General features: G+C 56.9%; 1 protein-coding gene across 7 annotated transcripts in view; it reads left to right on the forward strand.

Annotated features, from left to right (window-relative positions):
* The window catches only part of Elfn2 (extracellular leucine rich repeat and fibronectin type III domain containing 2), a 50607-nt gene extending 28176 nt beyond the window's left edge, over window positions 1-22431 (forward strand). For 4 of the 7 annotated variants that reach the window (XM_075959950.1, XM_075959952.1, XM_075959951.1 and 1 more), the window contains exon 2: window positions 15243-22431. In XM_075959950.1, coding sequence (XP_075816065.1) covers window positions 15641-18103 — 2463 coding nt within the window. In that variant the 5' untranslated portion in view covers window positions 15243-15640 and the 3' untranslated portion in view covers window positions 18104-22431. Of the gene's footprint in view, window positions 1-4416; window positions 8779-15242 lie in introns of all 7 variants that reach the window. The other 3 variants (XM_075959947.1, XM_075959948.1, XM_075959949.1) reach the window with 1 other exon arrangement.
* Window positions 22432-22970: the final 539 nt, after the last annotated feature.

Here is a 22970-nt window from a genome sequence, read left to right on the forward strand (position 1 = left end):
CTGCTGAGCTTGGCAGGTACTGTTTCCTGTGGACTGTCTGCCTCTGAGGTACCTAACTTCTCAGATTCACCGGCTCCTGCCTCTCTTCTAGCCTCCTGGTGGCCCTGTGGTGCAGGGCCTGTGCCCTGCCTGTCCCATGAGCTCCTTGTCACTGATTCCCTGAGTCCCCCATCCCTCGGCGATGGTCTACATGCTTTCCCCCTATTCCTTCCACTGTTGTAGCTTAAGGTCTGTGGCGAGTGGGTGGAGAAGGTCTCTTTTATGAAGTGTCCCCAGGCTGTCTTGCCCTGCACTCACAGAAGAAGGAGAAAGCTGATGTCTGCCGAGGGAGGGCCATGCTTAGGTCTCTGCTGTGTTTGTGACGACCTCCCCTTCTGCCAACCAGCAAGCTGAGCAGAGGTCCAACTTGGGGAACCTTGTTCCTGTTCCTGTTCTTAGCTGTGTGTCCTTGGACAAGTGACTTCACTGCTCTGGGCCTCTTTCCTCATCTCTGCAATGGGTAGAGCAACCAGGCCCATCCCTTAGGGTACGAGTGACTGAATGATACGGTGTGTGGTCAGGGCCTGGTTTTGATCTTATAACCAGATTCTTACAGGGCAGGGCTTGCATCCTGTGGCTGCTGTCCTGGCTAGGCCACTTTGTCTTTCTGGACCTTGTCTCGTCTGAGAAGTGGTCTCTGGTTAAGCAGGGATCCTGTTGGCAGGGGATGGCCCGTGGAATGACCCCAGGAAACAGAGCTGCCTGTTATTGGAGCTATGGGTTAGGTCTGTTTGCAATGTGGGGGAGGGGAGCTGTGACCATCAGGATGGCTCCTGGCTTCAACCCGAGACCTGAGACAGCTCTGAGGCCATGATGGGTGGTCCTTGGGCAGCCCAGCAGAGGGGGGGGGGGGAGAGACAGGGGATGCTGGCGGTCTTGCTGCTATCTACATAAGGGCTGCTTCTGGTTTGAATGGCGGGACAGCAGGTGTGAGGCCTGGGCAGGTGTCAAGACAGAGTGGGGATGAGGGACGAGGGAGAGGTCAAAGCCATGCATGAGGATGTTGGTGGAGCGGAGGCACCAGAGGTTTGGGAAGGAGCCCACGGCGATACAGCCAGAGGGTGGGAGCAAAGCTTCAGGCTGCATCTCAGTTTGGGGCGGGAGTGAGGGGAGGACAGCTGGCCCCGCTGATGTTGGTGACCCCTAGCCTGGAGACGCCTGGGGTGCACGCACAGTGGAGGCAGAAGGCGGGTGTAGCCAGTGGGGTGGGGGAGACGTAGACTGAGGTATCCTCACGCTTCATTGGAGGGCTCTCTGGGCACTGGGCATAATGGAGACTAATGTGATGTCTGCTGGGGAGCCAGTGGACGTGCAGATCCGGCAAAGGTGTGGATGTGGAAGGAATTGGCAGGGAGGGAGGCACTGGATGGATCAGGCCGGAACCAGGTGGTTTGTGGAGACCTGGGCTCACAGCCAGCTCTGGCCTTTCTGCGGAGACGACCTTGACCTCGCTGGCCCCTGTCATCCCACATCTGCCTCCCCACATCATGAAAAGTATACGTTGTTGTGAGGCTAGGGACAGTGCTGGACTTAGCATAAGACCCAGGGCTGGGAAGGGCTCAGGAGGTGCTGCGGGATATCATTATTTATGCCCTTATTATTATGTGACAGCCCACTGTGGGTGATCGGCAGGGTCTCTCCATTTCTAGAAAACAGGAAAGGAGTGCCTCCAAGAAACTGACAGAGCAGGGGCAAAGGGCGGGGCAGGACCACCTTGACCAAGCTGGCCAGTGGAGACTGACCTCGTCTGATTCTACCGGGTCAACAGGTGGGAAGCCCAGAGAGGGTAAGGGCTTTGTTCAAGGTCACACAGCAGCTGGTGATGAGAGCAGACCTGTTGGCTGGGGGTGGGGGTCTGGGTGCTGTGCCCCTCCTTTGTGAAGAAGAGATGTGATCATTTATCAGGGGAGTTTAATAATGAATGAAGTCGAAGTGTCTCTAATGCAGGCAGCAGGCCCGAGGTAATAAAGGACCCTGTATTAATTCAGAAGTTAATGAATATGCAGGTGTGTCTGGATGATTAATGGGGCTCTCGAAGGCCTCGGAGAGGAGGTGTCGAGCTGTTGCTGGCGGAAACATGAATATTGCACACATCTGGGAAAATGTGTAACCTGGGAGGAGGTGGGCATGAGCGAACTGGGGGACCGCAGTGGCCAGAGCACTGGAGACCCCCAGGCAGGCCCGCAGAGGCATGGCTAAGCCGTCTCACGGTCGTGCACAGTTGGCTTGAGCAAGTTAGTTAACCTTTGGGGGTCTCCCCATCTTTGATGTAGGATGAGACAAGCAAACACACTAGTGACTGGCTCCCAGGATCCGGAAGACCAATTGAGGCAAGCCTTGTGGGCTGAGGCAGGCTTAGGGGGCCTAGCTGATCCAAACTGATACAGGATTTTGTGAGGGGAGATAAGCAGGCACCTGTGAGGCCCTAGGTTCAAACCTGAGCAAGGGGAAAAGCTTAGGATTTATTAGGCTGGATTACAGACTGTAGACTAGATTACAGAAACCAGCGAAGAACAGTACTTCACAGTTTATAAACAGGCAGGGGCCCTCTGTCTACACTTTGCTTCTTGTAGCAGCTGTATGGGGCTGAGGTGGCCTTGGGGATGCTGAAATGCCTAGGTCCAGAGAGGTCTGGTTACTGTCCAGGCTGCTGGCAGCAAGGGGTAGAGAGTGAGAGGCAGGCTTGCACTGCCATCCTGTGACTCAGGGTACATGAAGACAGAACCCAGAAGGGCCTTCAGTGTCTGGGCCTAGGGAATGAGGGGGCCGTGAGATAGTCTTTGGGCTCCTCAGCTTTTCTGTCTGCTGTGTGAGTCCCTCCATCTGCGTTGAGATTTCCGTGAGACCCTGCTCCTTCCCCATGCGTGACTCCTAGACTCTGTAGCCATTGCTACTCAGAACCATGTTTATGAGTTCGTATGCATTTGTCTCAGATCCCAGAAGCGGTGGGTGTGGACTTTGCGATTCCTGCTCAGCCTTGCTTGTTTTCCCCTTCAAATATTCCTATTAGTGTGGCTGATATCCTGAGCATGCAGGACCTAGTGCCAGGAGGTGCATCTCCTTCCCTGACCCACGTCTGCCTGTGGGGACGGAGCCCTTGGCACGAGCCAGTGGAACCTTTTTCATCCTTCTAATCCAGAGGGGCATGGAGGCCACACTGGGTACTGTTGCACCCTGGGTTTTGCAGGGTGGTTCAGACCTTGGCTTCATTCCCTATAAAGCCCTGCCTCCTCCTCACGAAGTTGGGGTGGACCAGAGGACAAAGGGCAGCCCAGGAGTTGGCCCACCCAGACTAGCCCTTGTGACTCCTGGTTGTAAAGGCTGCTGGAGAGAGGACCAGAGCTCTGGTCCCCAGGCCTCTTTCACTATGGCTGCACACTGCTAGGCAATGAGCGAGTAAAAGCCTGGACACCTTTGGCTTCGAGAGAGCGAGGAGACCAGGGAAGCCTCATTTCTCTCTTCTGCTTCCTGGGGGCTCTGGCCTTGGCCCCAAGGGCCTCTCCCGGCCAGTCCTGGTGGGGTAGAACGGTTGACCTTGGTGGTCCCTGTCCTGGTGTAGCTTGCTGGGACAGACGTGGAAACCAAAGCCCAGAAGGAAGGCAGCTATGGGGCTGGGCTGGGGTTGGGGCCCCGTGGGGCCCACTTAGCTGTGTATTTATAGACCCCACTGATCTATATTAACTCTGGACCTGCTCAGGCTTTGGCAGCCTGGGATCTGAGGACTGCTTTGAACCCTCTGGGGGGCTGCTGTATCTGAGCTCACCCCCTGGGGAGAGGCAAACAGGGGTGAGCCCCCTTCTCACCTTACCCTTCTGCGCCTGGGAGTTCCTGCTGGGTCCTTGGCTTGCACAGTCTTTAGCTGCTTGGGCTGGGCTGGGGCCACCCTCGGCGGGTTTGGGGGGTTGGTATCTTTGTCTGAGAATTGTCATGCCTTGCTTCTTCCAGCTCTACAGGGAGACTGCCTATACAGCGTGGATCCAGGGCAGCCCCACAGGGCAGCTCCCAGGCCTCAGTCCTCACAGCTGTAGAATGGGCATGATTCCCAGGCAGTTTATAGGCATCAGGTGTGAAGCACTCACAGCTCCTAAGCTGGAGGCCACTATGTGCATGCCTTCTACATCTCTTGCGGTCCTTGTCATGTGCTTGGAGGGACCAAAGTGTCACCTCTAGATGGGACCTACAAGGCCCTAGGGGCAAGCATGACTTGAATTCAGACTCACCTAAGTCTGAATGTTCTCTCTCCCCAGGAGCCTCTCCAGGGCCCATGGGGTCCTTGGTGTGTGTGTGTGGGGGGTGACTGAACTCCTCCCCCAACGGCGTGGTCCAGTCCCTGGTTGCCATGGAAACAGCTCCACTAACTTTATGCTTCTCTTCCAGAGCAGAGACGACTGGCCGCCCTGAGTGCAATTCAATTCAACAGACATTTACTGAGTGCCTACTATGCGCCAGGCCTTAGGCTAGGCACTGGGGAGCACAGAGAGGAAAGTGGGGGTCCCATTCTCAGATAGTTTGGGTACCAAGAGAGAAGCCCCGTGGAGGGTTGAGCAGCAGAACCTGGGGTTCAAGTGCACCATGGGAGGGCTACTGTCTGTCTATGCTTCAGTTTCCCCACCGGTAACATGGGAGGGCAAAGTGGGGTGAGGCTTTTCCAGGAATCCATGGGCCACTCATTGGGGGTGGGGTAGAACAGGGAGGCCATCCTTCTCCTGCAGGCTCCTCAGAGAAGGGGCAAAGTTCTGGCCCCAGGGTGTGTATGTGGGTGGGGGGAACAGCTCCCTAGGCTCAGGAACACCATGGACAAAGACCTGGAGGACATGGGGGGCTAGCAAAAGACACAGCAGGGTGTGAGCTCAGAGAAGGTGAGGTTTGAGGGTGTGAGCTCTGTGTGGGGGCAGTGGCAGTCTTGCCAGGATGTTGAGGGAGTCAGGGATGCATCTTGCTTGGCCTCACCCTTCTCCTCCTGTCCTTGGAACTCCTCTAGAACCAGCAGCCACGTAGTTAGTGTTGGCATCTCTGCTGTGCTGGGCACATCTCTGTTAGTCTTTACTACTGCCTCGGAGGTGGGTATTCATGGGCCCAGCTCCCAAGCTAGCACACTGGGCCCAGAGGGGGAAGCTTCTCGTCCAAGGTCTGATCTGACCCCCACCTGCCTATGCTCCTACCACTACTTCTCGTTGAAGGGGTCTGCGCTGTGTGACTTCTCCCGTCCTGTCTATATCAACGTCCCGAGGTATTCCCAAGAGCCATGGCAGGAAGACACCCAGAAGCCTCTAGTTAGACTGTGGGCTTGGCAGCCATCCTTAGAGACCAGCCTAGTAGAGGTGGCTCCTTCCCTGCTTCACGAGTGAGTACCCTGAGGCTTGGATCCAAGGTTAGATGCAGGGAGGGACAGCCCGTGCTGAGATCCTGTCTCTTTAGTGGCAGCTGAGGCTTTGGAGATGCTGACGCTGCCCCACTCCTGACTGTGGAGGAGCTGCTCCCAAACAGCCTCATCAGGGAGAGAGAAGGACTCAGACCTCGGATCTGGGTTCAAGTCCTGGTGTTGTCTGGCATGACTGTGTGATGGTAGGAGACCATTAGCCACTCTGAGCCTCGGTTTCTTTGTTTCGGGGAGGGCTGGCTTTCCTATCCACTTAGCAGCGGGAGATATTTATTGAGCATCTACTGAGGCCTGGTGTTGGCTGGGTTGGTGGGGAGGCTCAGACTTGGGCCTTCCTTGGAGAACTGAGTCTAAGGGGAAAAGCCAGTGGCGATTAGGATCCTAGTAGAACTGGAGAAGGACAAAGCCCAGGGGCTATAGGGACCTACAAGGGGCACCCTAACCAGGTGAGGAAAGCAGTTTCCGGGCTCCCAAGGAACCACGGGGGCTGAGCTGTAGGTGTGCTGGAATTTCCCCAGATCATCCAGGAGCTTGGGAAGCCTTTCTGTTAGGGGAAGCCATGCTCAGATTTATGTTCTAGCAAGTTCTCCCTCTGCCAGATGGAGGATAGCTGTAATAGGTTGCTAATCCTGAAGACAGACCAGAGAGGATGCTGAAGGAGCAGAACTCAGCAGGCCCAGTGGAGCTGGTGGGCACACATTTCCCTAGGGTGGGAAGCTGGAGAGAAGCCAGACAGGGTGTGAGGGGGGAAGAGGGTCCTTCTAGGTGGCAGGGAGGAGACAGGCAGCTGGGACAGGGCTGGGGGGGGGGTAGGTGATGGTGGGCAGCACAAAGCCGTCTATAGGAACCACGGAGAGGACCAAGATGTGCTCTGGGACTGCAAGTAGGCTTGAGAGCACCCGAGAGCTGGCATGGGACCCCAGGAAGGGTTCTGAGGAATAGGGACACAGGGAAAGGCAGCCATGCGGGTCCTCAGGCTGGGATGGCTGTGTTTCCCCAGAGGGAGGCATAATGGATGCCAAGTCATGGGTGGCAGGAGAGCCGGGAGGGGCAGGGAAGGCAGAACCCTTGCTCACAGCCCTAGGAAGGGGAAGCTGCGGTGAAGGGAAGGTGTTTGGGAGTGGAGTAAAATATTTGCATGCGTAACAGGGCTGGGCGAGGAGAGGAAATTACCATACATCAGGATCTTGTTATTCAACCTAATTTTCAAAGGGGCACAGCTGTCGCGCTGAGATAATCCGTTAATTATAACAGCCATTGTGCTCTGGCAATGGGAGAGAAACCGAGGCTGGGTACAGGCTGAGGCTGGGGTGGGAAATGGCCTTTGAGGGTCCAGGGAGAGAGGCAGAGAGGGGTACTGGGCTCTCAGGACCAGAGGAAAGAGCAGGGCAGAGACCAGGCCGCAGCCTCTGCACAGCCACTGCCAGCATGGAGGTGATAAGGTCAACTTGCCAGCTGGCTCTGTGCTCCTGGAGCCAGTTGCTAGAACCTTCCAGAGCAGTTAACTTTATTGAGCAGTTACTATGTGCCAGACCCTGCTCCCCCTAGCTGTTACCTATAGCCAGAGCCCTTCCGGTCTCTCTCTCTCTTTTTTTTCCAGCAGAGGAAACACACAAGAAGGTAGTTTGCCAGGACCAGTGGGTGAGATAGATGTCAGGGCCCCATGTGATCTGAGTACAACCCTCAACTTCCAGGACAGCCAGGAAGACAGGACCCACTGAGTGGGGTAGACACAGGAGCCTCCATGGTTTTAAGCATCACCGCGGTCACGGGTGGCCCTCCCCCAGTGGTGTTTCCGGGGGCCCTGGGTGCGGACAGAGCCTCCTTGTTCTCTGGGCTGCAGCTGCAGGCCCCCTGCGGCCTCCAAGGCAGCCTTCAGTCTGGCCCCCAGCCCCCAGAACAACTGCCCTCAGGGCCAGGAGAGGGCGTTCCACATGATCTTGGGTGGCCCCCGTGCTGCTGTTTGCGACCACCTGCTTGGAGGTAGGAAGGATCCAGACAGCTGGCTCAGCCCTGGGAGGAATCCTCAGCCCAGCCTTGGTGGGGAGGTGTGTATCAGGGACCTTGGGTGCTGGGGCCTGGGAGAGGCAGGTGAGAGGCAGTGAGTCATGGCATAGTATCCTGAAGTCTGGCTGCTCAGGACCCCGCATACATTTGATTCAAACTTGGTTCAGGAGTCAGCCTTGGGCTTGATGTCCATGCAACCTTGACTAGGAACTCAGCAGAGGCCAGGGGGCAGGAAAGAGGGCTTATTCCGGAAAGTCAGCTGGAACTCCCAGTGTGACCCAGAGATCTAGGTAGCATTGTTGGAGGGCAGGCAAGAAGTTGGGGGTGCACGGAGGGGCAGCAGGTATGGGAAACTCTGAGGATTCCCCTGCTGAAAGCCAAGGGGAGGCCCAGAGAGGCTGGGGCAGTTGAAAGTCCTGGAGAATGGACGACTCATAGCCCAGACCTAAAAGCTGCAGACTGGTGGGACCAAAGAGCCACAACCCTAGACTCATCATTGGAGACTCCCAAGCTGACAGACCCATGCTGCTAACGTCCTAGAGTTCTGAGACCCAGAATCACTGGGGGTAGGGTCGGAGGCAAGGGTTGAGTATGTGGGCCAGGAGCAGTCTGCCCGTGGGTCCCCATGCAAGCTGGCGTGACTGCCCCCACTCTTGAGAGTCCCTGACTTGCTTGCCCTGTAAATTTCAGTGCCCAGGTAGGGGTCAGGGTGATAGTCAGGGAGGATAGTACCACCGCTACCCCATCTGTCTGAGGGTGCTCCTGGGTTCCAGAAACAGGAATGCTTTAAAGATAAAAGCCTCCCAAGCTTTCCACATTGCCAGCCAGCTAAAAACAAAATTTAATTACTGTCCAGATGAAGCAGGGCCCCTTGGCATTGCATGAGTCAGAGCCTGGGGCCGAGGAGGAGAAAGCCACCGCATAGCAGCTGGAGGCCTAGTCTCTGCCTCTGTATAGTGGTGGCTGGAACAGCGCAGGCCCAGAGGCTGCTTCCCAGGAAGCTCCCAGGCCCAACGGATGCCTTTTCTGCCCCTGTATTCCCCTGAAAGGCCAGGCTGCTCCAGTGGGCTGTATGCTCTGACCTGGAGCCTCCGCCTCTCCCCAGAGGTCCCCTGCTACAGTGCCCTGCCTTGGGACAAGCCTAAGGATATTGGAAGGCAGGAAAATGCCCACCCTTGGGACCCTGGAGGAGGAGCAGGCTGTGCAGGCAGAACCAAGAGGGTGGGCCTAGCCGGTGCCTGGTACATAGTAGGTGTTCCATAAATGTTTATTGAATGAATGAATGGAGGCCATGCAGGCAGAGGCAGCGTGCGCGCGCAGGCACTGTGCAAGAGCGGGTCCAGTGGAGACCGGTGAGTAGCGCCCAGGGACTGCCGCTGAGCCAAGTGGGGGAGGAGAGCCAGGCAGGAGAGGGCAGGGGCAGCAGGGATGGAGAGGTCAGGAATGATAGGAGGAAGAGACCAGGTGGGGAGAGAGGAAAGGCTGGTGGGGAAGGGATGAGTAGAGAAGGGGGGAGGAGAGGTTAGGTGGGAAGAGGGTAGCGTACAGTGGTGGGGGGTAGAGTCAGTCCCAGAGGTGGGTCCAGGGGAGGAGAGATATTACGAGGAGGGGGGAAAACAAAGACAGTTCCCTGAGTAGGGGGGGTGGTTCTGTAAGAGTCAGTGCTAGGATGGACTTCCCTTCAAAGCTTCCTTGAGGTGGGCACCTAAGGGCCCTTGGGCCCGGCGTCTTAAGTTGGTTGAGGCTCAGGTGGGAAGGAGCTGGGCCAGGCCAGGTATTACAGAACCGCTTACAACCCAGGGCTGGGCCTCTCTGGCAGGCTGTGGGCAGCAGCCAAGACCAAGGCCTTATAGAGGTCCTTGACTTCCTGTGTGGAGGATTAGTTGTGGTTTGTGCTGGGGTGCCTTGGGGACAGAGATGTAGAAGACCTATGAGCTCGGGGGGTGACAGTGGCAGAGCCCAAGAGACCCGTGCACACTGCTGTTCTCTGAGTTCAACAGGAACTGAGGCCCAGAGACGAAAGGCCCTGGACTGCAGGCTTTGCCTGAGGACCCCACCCACCGGGCCTCATGGCCTCATTGCCAAGACTCTTCTATGCCAGCTCCGATTATGGCAACTCCTTCTTGGTTATGTCTCTGGCCAAGAGCTCCATATTCCGAATGTGTGTGGGTCTTTCTAGGCTCTGGAGGCCCACCAAAGCTCAGAGATGGCAAGTGTGTCTACCGCAGCAGGACAGGTACCAGAAGAACCCCTGCAGGGTGTTGGAGACATGGCGCCTGACTGTGGCTGCAGTGCTCCCGGTGGCATGGCACAAGCCATGACTGCTCCCAGCGTGGGGGAACGCGGAGTGGGTGCCGAGGCCAGCTCCCTGGGGACTCTGAGCAGCTGGCATGCGGGCTGAGATTAATGAGACGTGATTGAACGGGGTAGATGAAACCCAGCACCTCGGGTGGGATGGAGATGGAATGGCCCCCAGCTGTCCTGGATGATCTGAGGGTGTCCGGCAGTGAACACACGGGGCCCGGGGCCCTGGGTGACATCTAGGACAAAGTGAGGACAACATTGACGCATGCAGGCAGGCCTAAGAAGCAAAGCATGGTAGATGCGGTGGCTCAGATGACACTGGCCTTGATGCTGGGTTCCAGGTAGCCCAACTATAGGAGTGACCTGGAGTGGCTGAACCTAGGGCAGGAAAGAGCTGGCACCCTGGTTCAGGGAGAGATGGAGAGAACACAGCAACAGGCACTGACTGAGAGTCCTGTGGTGGACACATGCGCTCAGGCTGGCCTAGGTTCCTGGCTGTATGACCTTGGGCAGAGTGCTATGCCTCTCTGAGCCTCTGTCTCTTTGTCTGAAATGGGAAGTATAAGGAGTTATAAGGCCAGGAGGCTCAGGGCATTTCCTGACACATGGTGAGCCTACTGGTGGTGAGCTCTGACCTCTGACACCCTGGCCCCGAGGGAGTCAGGGGTTCTAGCCCCTCTTCCTGCTGCTACTCCCCATCTCTCCTGCACATGGCAACCCCAGCACCTGGTGTGTCCGAGCCTGCAGCAAGCTTGGGGGTTACACCAGTGAGAAAGACAGAGCCCGGCTGTGCTGTGCTGGTGGGGGGGAGTCAGATGTCATGGGTGAGTACAGCAAGGGGGCAAAAGCTAGGCTGGGCAACAAGGGGGGTTCTCTCAGGTTTGGGGACAAAGCAGGGGTGAGGGTAGGGAGCAGTTCAGGAGAGATCTAAGGTAAGGCAGAGGGGCTGTGGCATGCTGAGGAAGTAGATACCAGGTAGACTCACGTGCAAAGGTTCTGAGGTTGAGACACACAGTGGTCTTAACTAAGGACTTCTTGATTGACAGATAAGTTAGCCTCCCGGGGGTTGGGGAGTTGGGGACAGCTCCTTCTGTTAGGTGGAGGTAAATGGGGGTCAGGAAACCCACAAGATGGTCAGTGTGTGTCCGTCCCACTGCCCTGAGAATAGCCTTCCAGTCTTGTTAGCGGAGGCATCCGTCACACAGGGTTGAGGTGAAAAGACTGGAGCCCAGAGAGGGAATGAGCCTGCCTATGTCACATAGCTCCGTGTTGACCCCAGAAGCTCTTATTTCCAGTGCCTGCACACTTCCGTCTCCCTTGGGGCAGGCACGTCACCCTTGAAACCCAGGTAACTTACCAGGTAGTTCAGTGGTGATGGCACAATGTCCCATGCTATAGAGGAGGAGCAAAGACCTGGGGCAGTTTGCCCTAGAAGACCTGGATGATGAAGGCAGCAGCAAGCCCTAGGGTCCGATCCTGAGGTCCGAGCCTTGGCCCCAGAAAGTAGCCAGGTTTGTTCCTGAAGGCGGAAGCATGGGTAGTGGCCTGGTGGTCCAGTGCTAGCTTCTAGAAAGGAATGGTGGTGAGTGCTGGGAGCTCCGGCTGGCCTAAGGCATCCCCGTCTTCCTCATCCAGAGTACCAGCGTGGTCTTGAGTGGTTATTACGATGGCGTTGGGGGAGGCTTGGCCCTGAGAGGAATCTGTCAGGCCTGAACTGCTACAAGTGATGCATCCCCACTGATTTTCTCATCTCTCATGGGTGGCCAGGACACGAACCACACGTTCCCATGTCTTGTCCTTGTCCCTTGAGCCGAGCGGTGTCCTCATGGGGGTGGAAGCCTGGGTTGGCACGGCTGAGGTGACTCTTGACTGACACGACAGGTATGCCCCACTGTGTCTGGAGGGTCCTGGAAACCTGGGCACTCATCATTTTGCCACATAAGAAACTGAGCTCAGGGAAGGCTGAGGTTCCCCAAGAGTCTCAGGGTGGGCCATTCCTATTCGGACCACCACAGGCTGATGCCATAGAAGTCACATCAGCTGTACTGCTAGGCCTGGATTGCCCCAGCCATGCCTGTGGGGTGCTTCCATTTAGCTTCTTGTGTGAGAGAACCAGGGTTCAGGTCAATGCCTGCACTACAGGGAGTGAGGACTTGCCAAGAAGAGGATCCCACTGGGGCCTTGGGCTTGACATTCTGGGTCCTGCATCCATATAGGACTCGGACCGTGTTCCCTCTTTCGTCCTGGCCCAGTTTCCCTCACGGGAAGCCTGGAACCCAGCTGAGCCCGGGCTCATCGTTTCAGTTTGGAGATACCAGGATTCTGAGTCCTTGAAGGTCAGGGCATAACCCCAGCTGGGCCAACCTGGCCACTGAAGCTAAGCCAGAGACAGAAGAGCACTGCCTAGGTGACTCAGACGGTCACCATCTCTGACCTACCCCCTCTACTCCCCAGTAGCCGGTGCCCACTGGTGTTGCTGGCTGTTCTCCTTCCTTTCCATCCAAGGATTCATGGGAAGGGACACCATCCAGCCTGAAGTCGGCTGGACGGCTCTTTGCCAATGCTGCACGGATTGGTGTGGTCTTGCTTGCGTTGCTGCATGGCTCCCAAGGGACTCGGCACTGTCATGATCTTAGGCTCTGGGCAGCTGCCCTTCCCTCTGACTTGCTCTAAGATGTGTTTCGGGGCTTAGCTGAGTCCAGTCTCAAGTGTCCCCTTGAGCCTTGGGGGTAGGCGGCGGGTACCTGGGCCACACTGTCATGCCCAGACTCATCCCCCTCGCCCTGTGGCCAGTCCTCTGTGGAGGGCTCTCCATTTGTCTCCCTGCTCACCATCGCTGTGGTTTTCTCCCTCCTTCCTCCCAGGTGTGTCTGTGTGTTTGAGGAGCACCCTCATGGGGAGCAGGGGAGGATGCTCTTGCCTGTCTGACCCCTGAGACCCCACCCTCATCCCTTGCACACCTGCACCTTGATTGGGTGAGCGACTGGGCGGGGAGCCAGGTGCTGCTGTCAGCATCTTTGTGGCCTTGTCCTATCCCTGCCAGTACGAGGCCTCAACGGGTGGTGGGCAGACAGCCCAGCATGAGGACAGGGCAACTAACACACATGGGACACAGTGATGGGAACCTCCTCCCCACTGTGCGTCACAGGGAGAGTAGGAACCGGGCCTCAGCCCAAGCCATCCCTGGAGCAGGGAAGCAGGAGAGGGCCACTGCAGGGTCACCTTGTGGGTTTTGGGGAACCATGAGCCTTCTGCCTACCCTGGCCTGTCTTGGAAGGGCAGGGCCGAGTGAGGCCAGCACCTCTCTGAACCAGGGCCCCCTTAAACCGATTCCTTCGGCCTCTTCCTACCCCCTACTTGCTGGTATCTTGCACAGCTCTAGCCAGCCTGGTCTTGGCTAAGGTGATATTGGTTTAGCTCAGATCTAAGCAGGGGGAGGGACTCTTTGTGTGGCTGGTTTTGTATGAGCAATACACATGTGCTTAAATGGCACTGAGGGGGTGGGTAATTGCTTGCCTTACCAAGGCCCCAGACATGCATGCATGCCACTCCTCCACACACCAGCATGGGTCCCTTTGGCTGATCATAGCTGCACATGTCCTGTGTGTGTGTGCACAAAGGACACACACACACACACACTCATGCTTATGTGCCTGCCTGCATGCTGTCTCGGTGCATATATCAGCACCCTTGTGTCTGCGTACTGAGTCAGCCATACACCTGTGTGTGCACCTGCATGCCAATGTGGTTCCCAGACCGAGGAGGACCTGCGTTACAGACTGAGGGCTCTCAGACAGACTGGTTCCTGCTTCTCAAGACGGCAAGTGGAAGGACTTTACCCCCTCTGGGACAATCTATCTGCTGGTGGGAGGGGAAACTGAGGCCCTGTGTCACAGGAGCCAAACTCTGCAGCTACGACAGTTTTGTGTGGTACGGGTGAGGACAGATGAGCTGTCGGCTGCCTGGGCAGCCTTGTGACACCCACGCTGGCCCTGCAGTGGGGAGGGAGAAAGGTGTGTCAGACTGGCCTCTAACCCAGGTTGGAACCTCAGCGTGCACTGCCGGAGCGTCCTCTCAATGTGTCCCCACCTCCTCCCTCCCTCTTTCCCTCTGCTGGTCACAGTTTTAAATTGGCTTCACTTTAACACAAAGTCTAGACATTTTTTTTTCAAAGCTCTTTCCTGGAGTCTCCCTGGGGGAGGAGCCGAGTTGGAGGTGGCTCTGTGGACACTATTTCAAGGCTTTCTTTGACAAATGTGCATTTCTCGGACCATCTTGTGTCCTTGTTGGAACACAACTGTCTAGGGCCTTTGCAGTTTCTGGAGTCTGGAGCACAGGGTGTGAGCCCGAGCCAGGTCTGGCCGAGTCCAGCTTGCAGGGGACCTAGCCAGATCTCCCCAGGGCAGACTTTGGGACTTGGTTTCCTCGTGGGAAAGGGAAGGATGAATCAGATGGGCTGTGGGCTGTGACCCCTGCTGTTGTCCTGTCCTCTGTGGCTCAGGGTGAGCAGTCAAGTCACCTTGCTGCTTCCCATCAAATTACCCAGGAAAGGGCTGGGTTCCCCCACACTGTACAGAAGAGCAGTAGCTAAGAGACAGTCAGGCTGTGCAGGGAGGGCCTCTTGACTCCTGACCCTGAGTGTCTCAGGAGCCTTGATCCTGGCCCAGGCTTTGCTGTGTAACTTGGGACAAAGCCCTGTCCTTCTCTGAGCCTCTGATTCTGGAAGGGGATGTAGGGATCCAATCATATTGGTCCCAAGTCCTGACCCCCCCTTTGGGCAGCATGCTGTCCTAGGGAGTACCCCACTAGGGAATGTGTCTAACTCTTGACCCTTCTCCTTTAGCTTAGTTATGCTAACAGGACCAGCCCTCCTGCTGCCAGATCCTGGCCCTTGCACCCCACCACACGGGAGGCCCACCACCAGCACGTTCTGCTCCCCTCCCCCACAGAAGCTGAGACAAGGGAATTATTTTTGGAACAAGAGCAGTTACACAACAAATGAATTATTTATCTTTGGGCTTGGAGAATGAGGCATTTTGCTGGGCTTCTTAATTCTCATCTGGATTTGGGGGTGCCCACTAAGATGTGTGGACATGTCTGTCATGCACACAGATGTTAGGGGTGTATGTGTGTGTGTGTGTGTGTGCCTCCCATGTGAGCTTTGATTTAGGTGTTGTGCAGGCCAGCAGTTGCCTGTGGACACCGTGTGCCGGGTGTGCCCTGGAGGGGGTCAAGGCACTCGGGCCCACCCGCTCCTCTCAGTTTCCCTTCTCTGTCTTGGAGCTCAGACTATCCCCACCCCTACTGTAACTCTTCCTTGATTCTCTCTTCCCTGCCTTGACAACCCCAGCCCTCCCTTGCTTTGAGGAAGCAGGGAACCTGGGGCACTTGCTGGTGTGGAGTCCCTGGTTCTGAAGGAGGATAAAAGAGGGATGGGAGCCTACACTGATCTGAACAAGAGAGGTTGGGCCCCCACACTGACCTGCCATTCTCTCTTGATGCCACCTTTCAGGAATTAGGTGACAGATGGGCTTCTTCCTCCCTGTCTCCGCCTCGCTCACCGTCCCCCAGTGTTGCACTTCTGGCTCCTGTGGGAACTACCTGAAGTTCTGACCCCTGAACCCAAAGAGGAGGAGGAGGAAGAGCAAGAAGAAGTCAAAGCCTGGGAACCTGCACTTCTGACAGTGACCTAGAGCCACAAAGCAACGCCTAGTGCCTGCTTGTAGCCCTTCACAACAGCAGGAGCCAGCTGTGTCCACCCTGCCCAGGGCTCCTGTGCTGGAGGTCACCCCCAAGATGGTGGCGGCTCCAGGGAGGACTGTGCTACCGGTCCCGTCCTCTAGCCGCTAGGTCCTTCTGTTCTCTGGCCCTTCACCCCAGCTGGGTCTATAAGGGGCCGAAGCGTGGGCCATGCTGCGCCTGGGGCTGTGCGCAGCGGCGCTGCTGTGCGTGTGCCAGCCGGGTGCTGTGCATGCTGACTGCTGGCTCATCGAGGGGGACAAGGGCTACGTGTGGCTGGCCATCTGCAGCCAGAACCAGCCGCCATATGAGACCATCCCCCAGCACATCAACAGCACTGTGCACGACCTGCGGCTCAACGAGAACAAGCTCAAGGCTGTGCTCTACTCCTCGCTCAATCGCTTTGGGAACCTCACAGACCTCAACCTCACCAAGAATGAGATCTCCTACATTGAGGACGGTGCCTTCTTGGGCCAGACGAGCCTGCAGGTCCTTCAGCTGGGCTACAACCGGCTCAGCAACCTGACTGAGGGCATGCTGCGTGGCATGAGCCGCCTGCAGTTCCTCTTTGTCCAGCACAACCTCATCGAGGTGGTGACGCCCACCGCCTTCTCCGAGTGCCCCAGCCTCATTAGCATCGACCTGTCCTCCAACCGCCTCAGCCGTCTTGATGGCGCCACCTTTGCCAGCCTTGCCAGCCTGATGGTGTGTGAGCTGGCCGGCAACCCCTTCAACTGTGAGTGTGACCTCTTCGGCTTCCTCGCCTGGCTTGTGGTCTTCAACAATGTCACCAAGAACTATGACCGCCTGCAGTGTGAGTCACCGAGGGAGTTTGCTGGTTACCCATTGCTTGTGCCCCGACCTTACCATAGCCTCAATGCCATAACTGTCCTGCAGGCCAAGTGCCGCAATGGCTCCCTGTTTGCCCGGCCTGTGAGTCACCCCACGCCCTACTCTACGGATGCCCAGAGGGAGCCCGATGAGAATTCAGGTTTCAATCCTGATGAGATTCTCTCAGTGGAGCCGCCGGCCTCATCTACCACAGATGCATCTGCCGGACCTGCCATCAAACTGCACCAAGTCACCTTCACCTCGGCCACCCTGGTTGTCATCATCCCACATCCTTACAGCAAGATGTACGTGCTGGTTCAGTACAACAACAGCTACTTCTCTGATGTCATGACGCTCAAGAACAAGAAAGAGATTGTGACGCTGGACAAGCTGCGGGCGCACACTGAGTACACCTTCTGCGTCACCTCGCTGCGTAACAGCCGCCGCTTCAACCACACCTGTCTGACCTTCACCACGCGGGACCCCGTGCCTGGGGACCTGGCCCCCAGCACCTCTACCACCACGCATTACATCATGACGATCCTGGGCTGCCTCTTCGGCATGGTCATCGTGCTGGGGGCGGTCTACTACTGCCTGCGCAAGCGACGCATGCAGGAGGAGAAGCAGAAGTCTGTCAATGTCAAGAAGACTATCTTGGAGATGCGCTATGGTGCCGATGTGGATGCCGGCTCCATTGTGCATGCGGCCCAGAAGCTGGGTGAGCCGCCCGTGCTGCCTGTGGCCCGCATGTCCTCTATTCCCTCCATAATCGGGGAGAAGCTGCCCACTTCCAAAGGGCTGGAGGCCGGGCTAGAAACGCCCAAGGTAGCTACCAAAGGCAACTATATTGAGGTGCGCACAGGTACTGCAGGGGACAGCCTGGCCCGGCCTGAGGAAGATCTCCCAGACATTGAAAATGGCCAGGGCTCAGCGGCTGAGATCTCTACCATTGCCAAGGAAGTGGACAAGGTCAACCAGATCATTAACAATTGTATCGATGCCCTCAAGCTTGACTCAGCCTCTTTCCTAGGGGGTGGCAGTGGTGGTGGGGACTCTGATCTGGCTTTCGAGTGCCAGTCCCTCCCTGCAGCTACTGCTGCCCCCTCAGCTGCCACCCCTGGGGCTCTAGAGAGGCCCAGCTTCCTGTCACCCCCTTACAAGGAGAGTTCCCACCACCCGCTGCAGCGCCAGCTGAGCGCTGATGCCGCCGTGTCCCGCAAGACCTGCAGCGTGTCATCCAGTGGCTCCATCAAGAGTGCCAAGGTCTTTAGCCTGGACGTGCCGGACCATCCAAGTACCCCCGGGCTGACTAAGGCCGACTCCAAGTACATAGAAAAAGGCAGCCCACTCAACAGCCCGCTGGACCGGCTTCCACTGGTGCCCACGAGCAGCAGTGGTAGCAGTGGTGGGGGTGGTGGCATTCACCACCTGGAGGTAAAGCCGGCCTACCACTGCAGCGAGCACCGGCACAGCTTTCCTGCTCTCTACTACGAGGAGGGCAATGACAGCCTGAGCCAGCGCGTATCCTTCCTCAAGCCACTGACCCGTTCCAAGCGTGACTCCACCTATTCTCAGCTCTCCCCCAGACATTACTACTCAGGGTATTCCTCCAGCCCTGAGTATTCGTCTGAGAGCACACATAAGATCTGGGAGCGCTTCCGGCCCTACAAGAAGCACCACCGTGAGGAGGTGTACATGGCTGCTGGCCATGCCCTGCGCAAGAAGGTCCAGTTCGCCAAGGATGAGGACCTGCATGACATCCTTGATTACTGGAAGGGGGTCTCAGCCCAGCAGAAGCTGTGACCCTCTCCTCCCCCACCGGTGAGGTGAGGGGGAGGGCAGGGGCACTCGGGGGATGGGCCCCGCCAGGGTGGCCGGGAGGCGGGGGACAAGCCAAAGGGTCCGGACCAAGGGGCCCGGGCCTAGGAGTGGACGAACACGCACACCCGCACGCACGCACACACACACATACACTTGACCACCACCTGACTGTGAAGCAACACCCAACAATAACGGGCAGGAAAACAAATATTTTCCTTAAAGTTTACAACCTGCTACCGAAACCAGTTGTCTCTACTGTGCTGCCCAAGGGACTCATGGGGCTGGGGAAAGAGACCAGAGAAGGTGTGGGGTCTGGGACTCAGGCGGGTTTGATGTAAAAAGAGATTGGGGTAGAAGCAAACCATAGCTAGCCCTCTTGTTCAGGGAGGGTATCCTCCAAGCTGGGGAACATTTCCCTTGAAGATCTGGCAGCATGTGGATGTTGGGCATCCTCTCCTCCCACTTTATGGATGGCCCAGAGAGGAAAAGCCCCAGGGGTCTCACCCACCAGGTTACAGCTTTGTCTCCCAGCTTCCTGGCCCAGTGCTGGCCCCGCCTCCAGCTGCTCCTCTGGGCCCCGCCCCCTCCACCAACTACTCCTTCCAAAGCTGTGGTCTCAGGGGGTCTAGGGACTGAGGTAGGCAGGTGCTTTTCTTCTCTATAAAGTTCATGGGCACCCACAAAGTGAAAGACTATGGTCCCTAGCCCTAGATGGTCAGGGGAGAGGAATGTCCTGCTGACCAGAGAGAAGCCGAGGCAAAGGGTGCCACCAAACCCCTTCACGTGTCTTCCAAGTAGCCCCAGGGAGCTGCCTGGGGTTGGGGTGGTGGGCCGACCTGCTCCCCACTGGTATCTCAGGTGCAGGCCCCCATGCCACAGCCCCTTAGTTTTTCTGGGTCTCCCAGACCCCTACCCACTACAGAGAGGCAACAGTGAATGGCAAGGCCTGGGGCCAGTGTGGAGGCGATCTGCACCCTGTACCTTCACTGGCTTGGCCCCTGCTGTGTGCAGCATCTTGGCCTGCCTAGGAAGGCATCTGCCTCCACCCCACCCTGTCTCACCCCCTGGCTAGAGGGGCTCCCATGTTTCCATGGCAATGACCACAGTCCTTCTTCTGACCCACTCCCAACACCAATCAAAGCACAAACAGTGAGGTGCCCCCTACGGCCCTGGTCAGGGAGCAGGCCAGGTTCCTGGCCCCTCCCCTTTCCTAGCTAGTCTGTTGCCACGGCAACCCAGTGCCTGGCAGTTGGTGCCCAGAGGGACTAACTGACCAACCGTTGGGCTCTGAAGTTCTCTCAGTGTGGGTGGTAGCAGAGGGTGGTTAAGGAGGCCTGGCCAGGTGGCAGCTCGCTCAAGAGCCAGCAGCTTCTAGAGATAAACTCTGGAGTTTCTTCTGGAGACCTGAGGCTAGCCTATGGCACCGCCTTTGCCTTTAAGTAGGCAGTGGGCCTATGGAGGATGGGGATAGTCGCACTAGGCAGTTCTACCCCCTGCCCGTGTGCCTTTTGGCTTGCCATTGAGATAGGGAGGAACCTCTTTGGCTCTACCTGAACCCTTCCAGAGACCCTCACTCCTGTCACTCTTTTGGGTTTCTTGAGATGGAGAGTGTGACTGTGGAGTGTGTGTGGGGGGAATGGGGGTGGCATCTCATTTGACCAGTGAGGACTCTGACCAGGAAAGCTAGGGCTATCCTTGGGGGTGGGGTACAGGGAAGGACTGGGGTGGGAGACTTGACTGAACGCCTCTATTACATCGACTTTGGGGTGGGCCGAGCCCAGGGCTCACTCAGGGGTGACATTTGCAAAAAAGAAAAAAAGAAAGAAAAAAAAAGAAAAAAAAAGACTGTTCTCCTGGGGAGAGGAGGAGATTGGCCAGCCTGGGTGTGAAGAGCAGCGCTCCCCCAGCCACAAACCTGTCCTCACCCCACCCTACACCCACCACCCCAAGAAGAGCAGGCAGGCCGAGAGGCCAGGGGTATGAGCGAGCAGACCCCTGTTATCTTTGCATGACGATTTTACTGTATTTTTCTGAGCAAACATCTGTCGTGTGTGCCAGTTTGTCCAGACTCCCCTCCCCACCCTTACTGCCCTCCATGTGATCCGAGCAGCTCTTGAAATCCAGGGAGGGCCAGCTCTGCAGAAGACCCAAAACAGGTGCCACCAACTTAGCCCTGCCTTCCCGTCCTCCCTCCCCCTCCCGTATCCTTCTCCCATCTTTCTGGGCGTTGGGCCCACAAGTGCTGCCTGCCTTCCTCCATCACCACCCCTTCCCGTCTCTGTCCCACTCCATCTCTGTTGGTCCTTTTCCTCCCTCTCCACCAGGGAAGGCAGTCTTGGAAGAGTGTCCCCAAGGCCACGTTCTTGCGGAAGGGGCTACAGGATTCTTGTCCACCTGTTCCCATTTGGAGATGAAGCTGGGGCCCTCTATAAAAAGGCACCTTATCCGGCAGCTCAGCCAGCCACACAGGATGGGGAACTATCAGCCATACTTAATATAGGAGGTCAAGAGCTTGGGGCTTCCTGGAGGGGCCCTGCAAGAGGGGAATGGGCCTTGTCATGCCCAGGGAGGGTCCCCACCGGGGATTGGGCTCTGTTCCCACTATTCAACCATCATTCCTGGTTGAAGACAACTTATAAAACCTCAGACGCCACTCAGGAGGACTTTAAAGAGAGGGTCTATTCCAACAGTGGGGCCCAGGTCACAGGGATCTTTGAGACAGAGCAAGGGTCCAAGGCATAGGCACTTCCACCGGTCTGGCCCTCCAGCGGCCCTGGCCAGTCCTCCAGGGTAAGGCCCTTGGAGTTTCCCTCTGGCACAAAGACAAATGCATACTTTCTCCCTGGGTCCAAGTGAAGCTCCTGGCTTTGTAGTTCTAGGGGCACAGGGAGGGGAAACACAGGGGGTTCATGGAGTCATCTGGGAGACATGAGGGTTGGAAGTTACAACTGGGCTTCCCTGTCCTGGCAGAGAAGAACCTGTGAAGCCGCCTTTGTTAGAACATGTGGCTTCCAGAAATAAAAAGCTTAGTCTTCGCCGGATTCAGGGGAGCCTGTATCAGCTTGCCACTTCCTCGGCCCTCTGACTCTCTTCCCTCTTGAGCACAGAGCAGGAAGCTTTGGGGCAGCCTATGCAGAGCGGGAGGAAAACCCTGACCACCTAAGGAGGACTTGGGCTGCGCAGAAGAGGCAGCTAGTGATGGTGGTGGTCTGGGCTGGCCCCTGGGCCTCCATGTTCATGATGAGAAGTCACCTGTGCTGACAATCCAGAAATTTTAAGGAGTTAAAGTGGGCAAAGGGAACTCCCTAGACAGGCCCAGAGGGGAACAGACAGGGACAGAAGCAACGGCCCTCTCAACCTCCCATTTCAAGAGGGGCTGAAACTGCGGGGGAGGGGGGAGATGCAGCTCCCCAACAGTGCTAGGCCCCTGCAGAGAATGAAGGGAGGGATGGGAGAAGGCGGGGCAGGCGGTCTCCCATCCCTCCAAGGAGATGATAGAAACAGGAGGGAGAGGTGTTGGACCTGCTGGCTGTCCCCAACCTCTTCTCTGGCCACTCTATCACTCTGCCCCAGCAGGTCCTGACATGGTTGGGGGCCTCTTCAGGGTGTGGGTGGGTGGGAAAAAGTATGGGAAGTTATGGGGTGTCTAGCTACCTGTGGGGTGACCTTACCCCCTTGATGCTTTTCCCTCTTGACAAGGCTTGCTCTCTGGGACCCCCCCTCAGCCCCAGGAAAGGGTATCTTCTCCCAGTCTCCTTGCTCATGTCACATACTGACACCTTCCATGACTTTTACATCCACTTCTAAGAACCAATATCTCCCCCTACTTGCCCCAGTGCCCTCCCCCAGATGCCATCTGCTCCCTGCTGAACAGCAGGGAGACCAGAGGTTCCCACAGGGGTGTCCTCCTCCTCTTCCCTCTTCAGCCAGGCAAGCACAGGGTTGCGGTAGAGGTCTGGGCATTGATGGCCACCTCTCCTCCCTGCTTCCCACCCCCCCCTCCTCAGGAGCTGCCAGCCCCCGGAGGCACGGTGGCCTGGCACCTGGTTTGAGCTCTGCGGAGCTGGGCTCTGGGCCCTGGACTCTGAACCTGTGACCCCTCGCTGTGTACGGAACTTGCCTCCTCCTGGGGGCCTCGGACCCTCTCCTTGTCTTCTTTTAGGGGGTAACTTCATTTATTTTTCCTCCTTCCATTTGCCTCTCCCCCCAATTTTCCTGTTTTAAACTGAATGGCACGAAATCATTTTCCTCACCTTGGAGATTCCTGTATGGAGAGAATCAATTTCTATATTTGCAATAAATTTCTTATTTAAAACAACAGGGCCGAGGTTTGCACTGACTGTATCCCCAGCGTCTCACGTCCTCTCTTCTTGGCTAACGGAACTGAGTGGGTAGTGCCATCATGGAGTGGCTAGCAGGGAACATGGGATGGCCGTGCATTCCCACCACCCCACCCTGTCACAAGAACCTGGAAGTCACTCAGTACTGGTGACCTGGTGCCTTGTTTGTGGTTCTGGCCTCCCTCGTGCACATCCCTGGGGAGGCACACGGGAAGCAGAAGGAAAACCATCCTAGACAGTGATCATGGAGCCCAGTTTGTTCCAGGCCACGTTCCCTGCTCTTGCAAGGTGGGATTCCTAGGCTGCCTCTAGACCTGGCCTGGGCACCCATCCCTGGACCCTGGTCACCCGCTGATCACTCCTCTTCCACGTTCTTTACCGTCAGCCACTTTTCCCTAATAGCTGCGAACCATCCCTGCCTTGAAGAATCAAGACTTCCTATGGGCTCCTGTAGTCAGGCAGAATGTGGGTTACCATGCTAGGTGGAGCCTCAGGCTTACCCTTTGGGG

This window comes from Microtus pennsylvanicus, chromosome 2 (assembly GCF_037038515.1).
Source record: "Microtus pennsylvanicus isolate mMicPen1 chromosome 2, mMicPen1.hap1, whole genome shotgun sequence".
NCBI classification, from domain to species: domain Eukaryota; kingdom Metazoa; phylum Chordata; class Mammalia; order Rodentia; family Cricetidae; genus Microtus; species Microtus pennsylvanicus.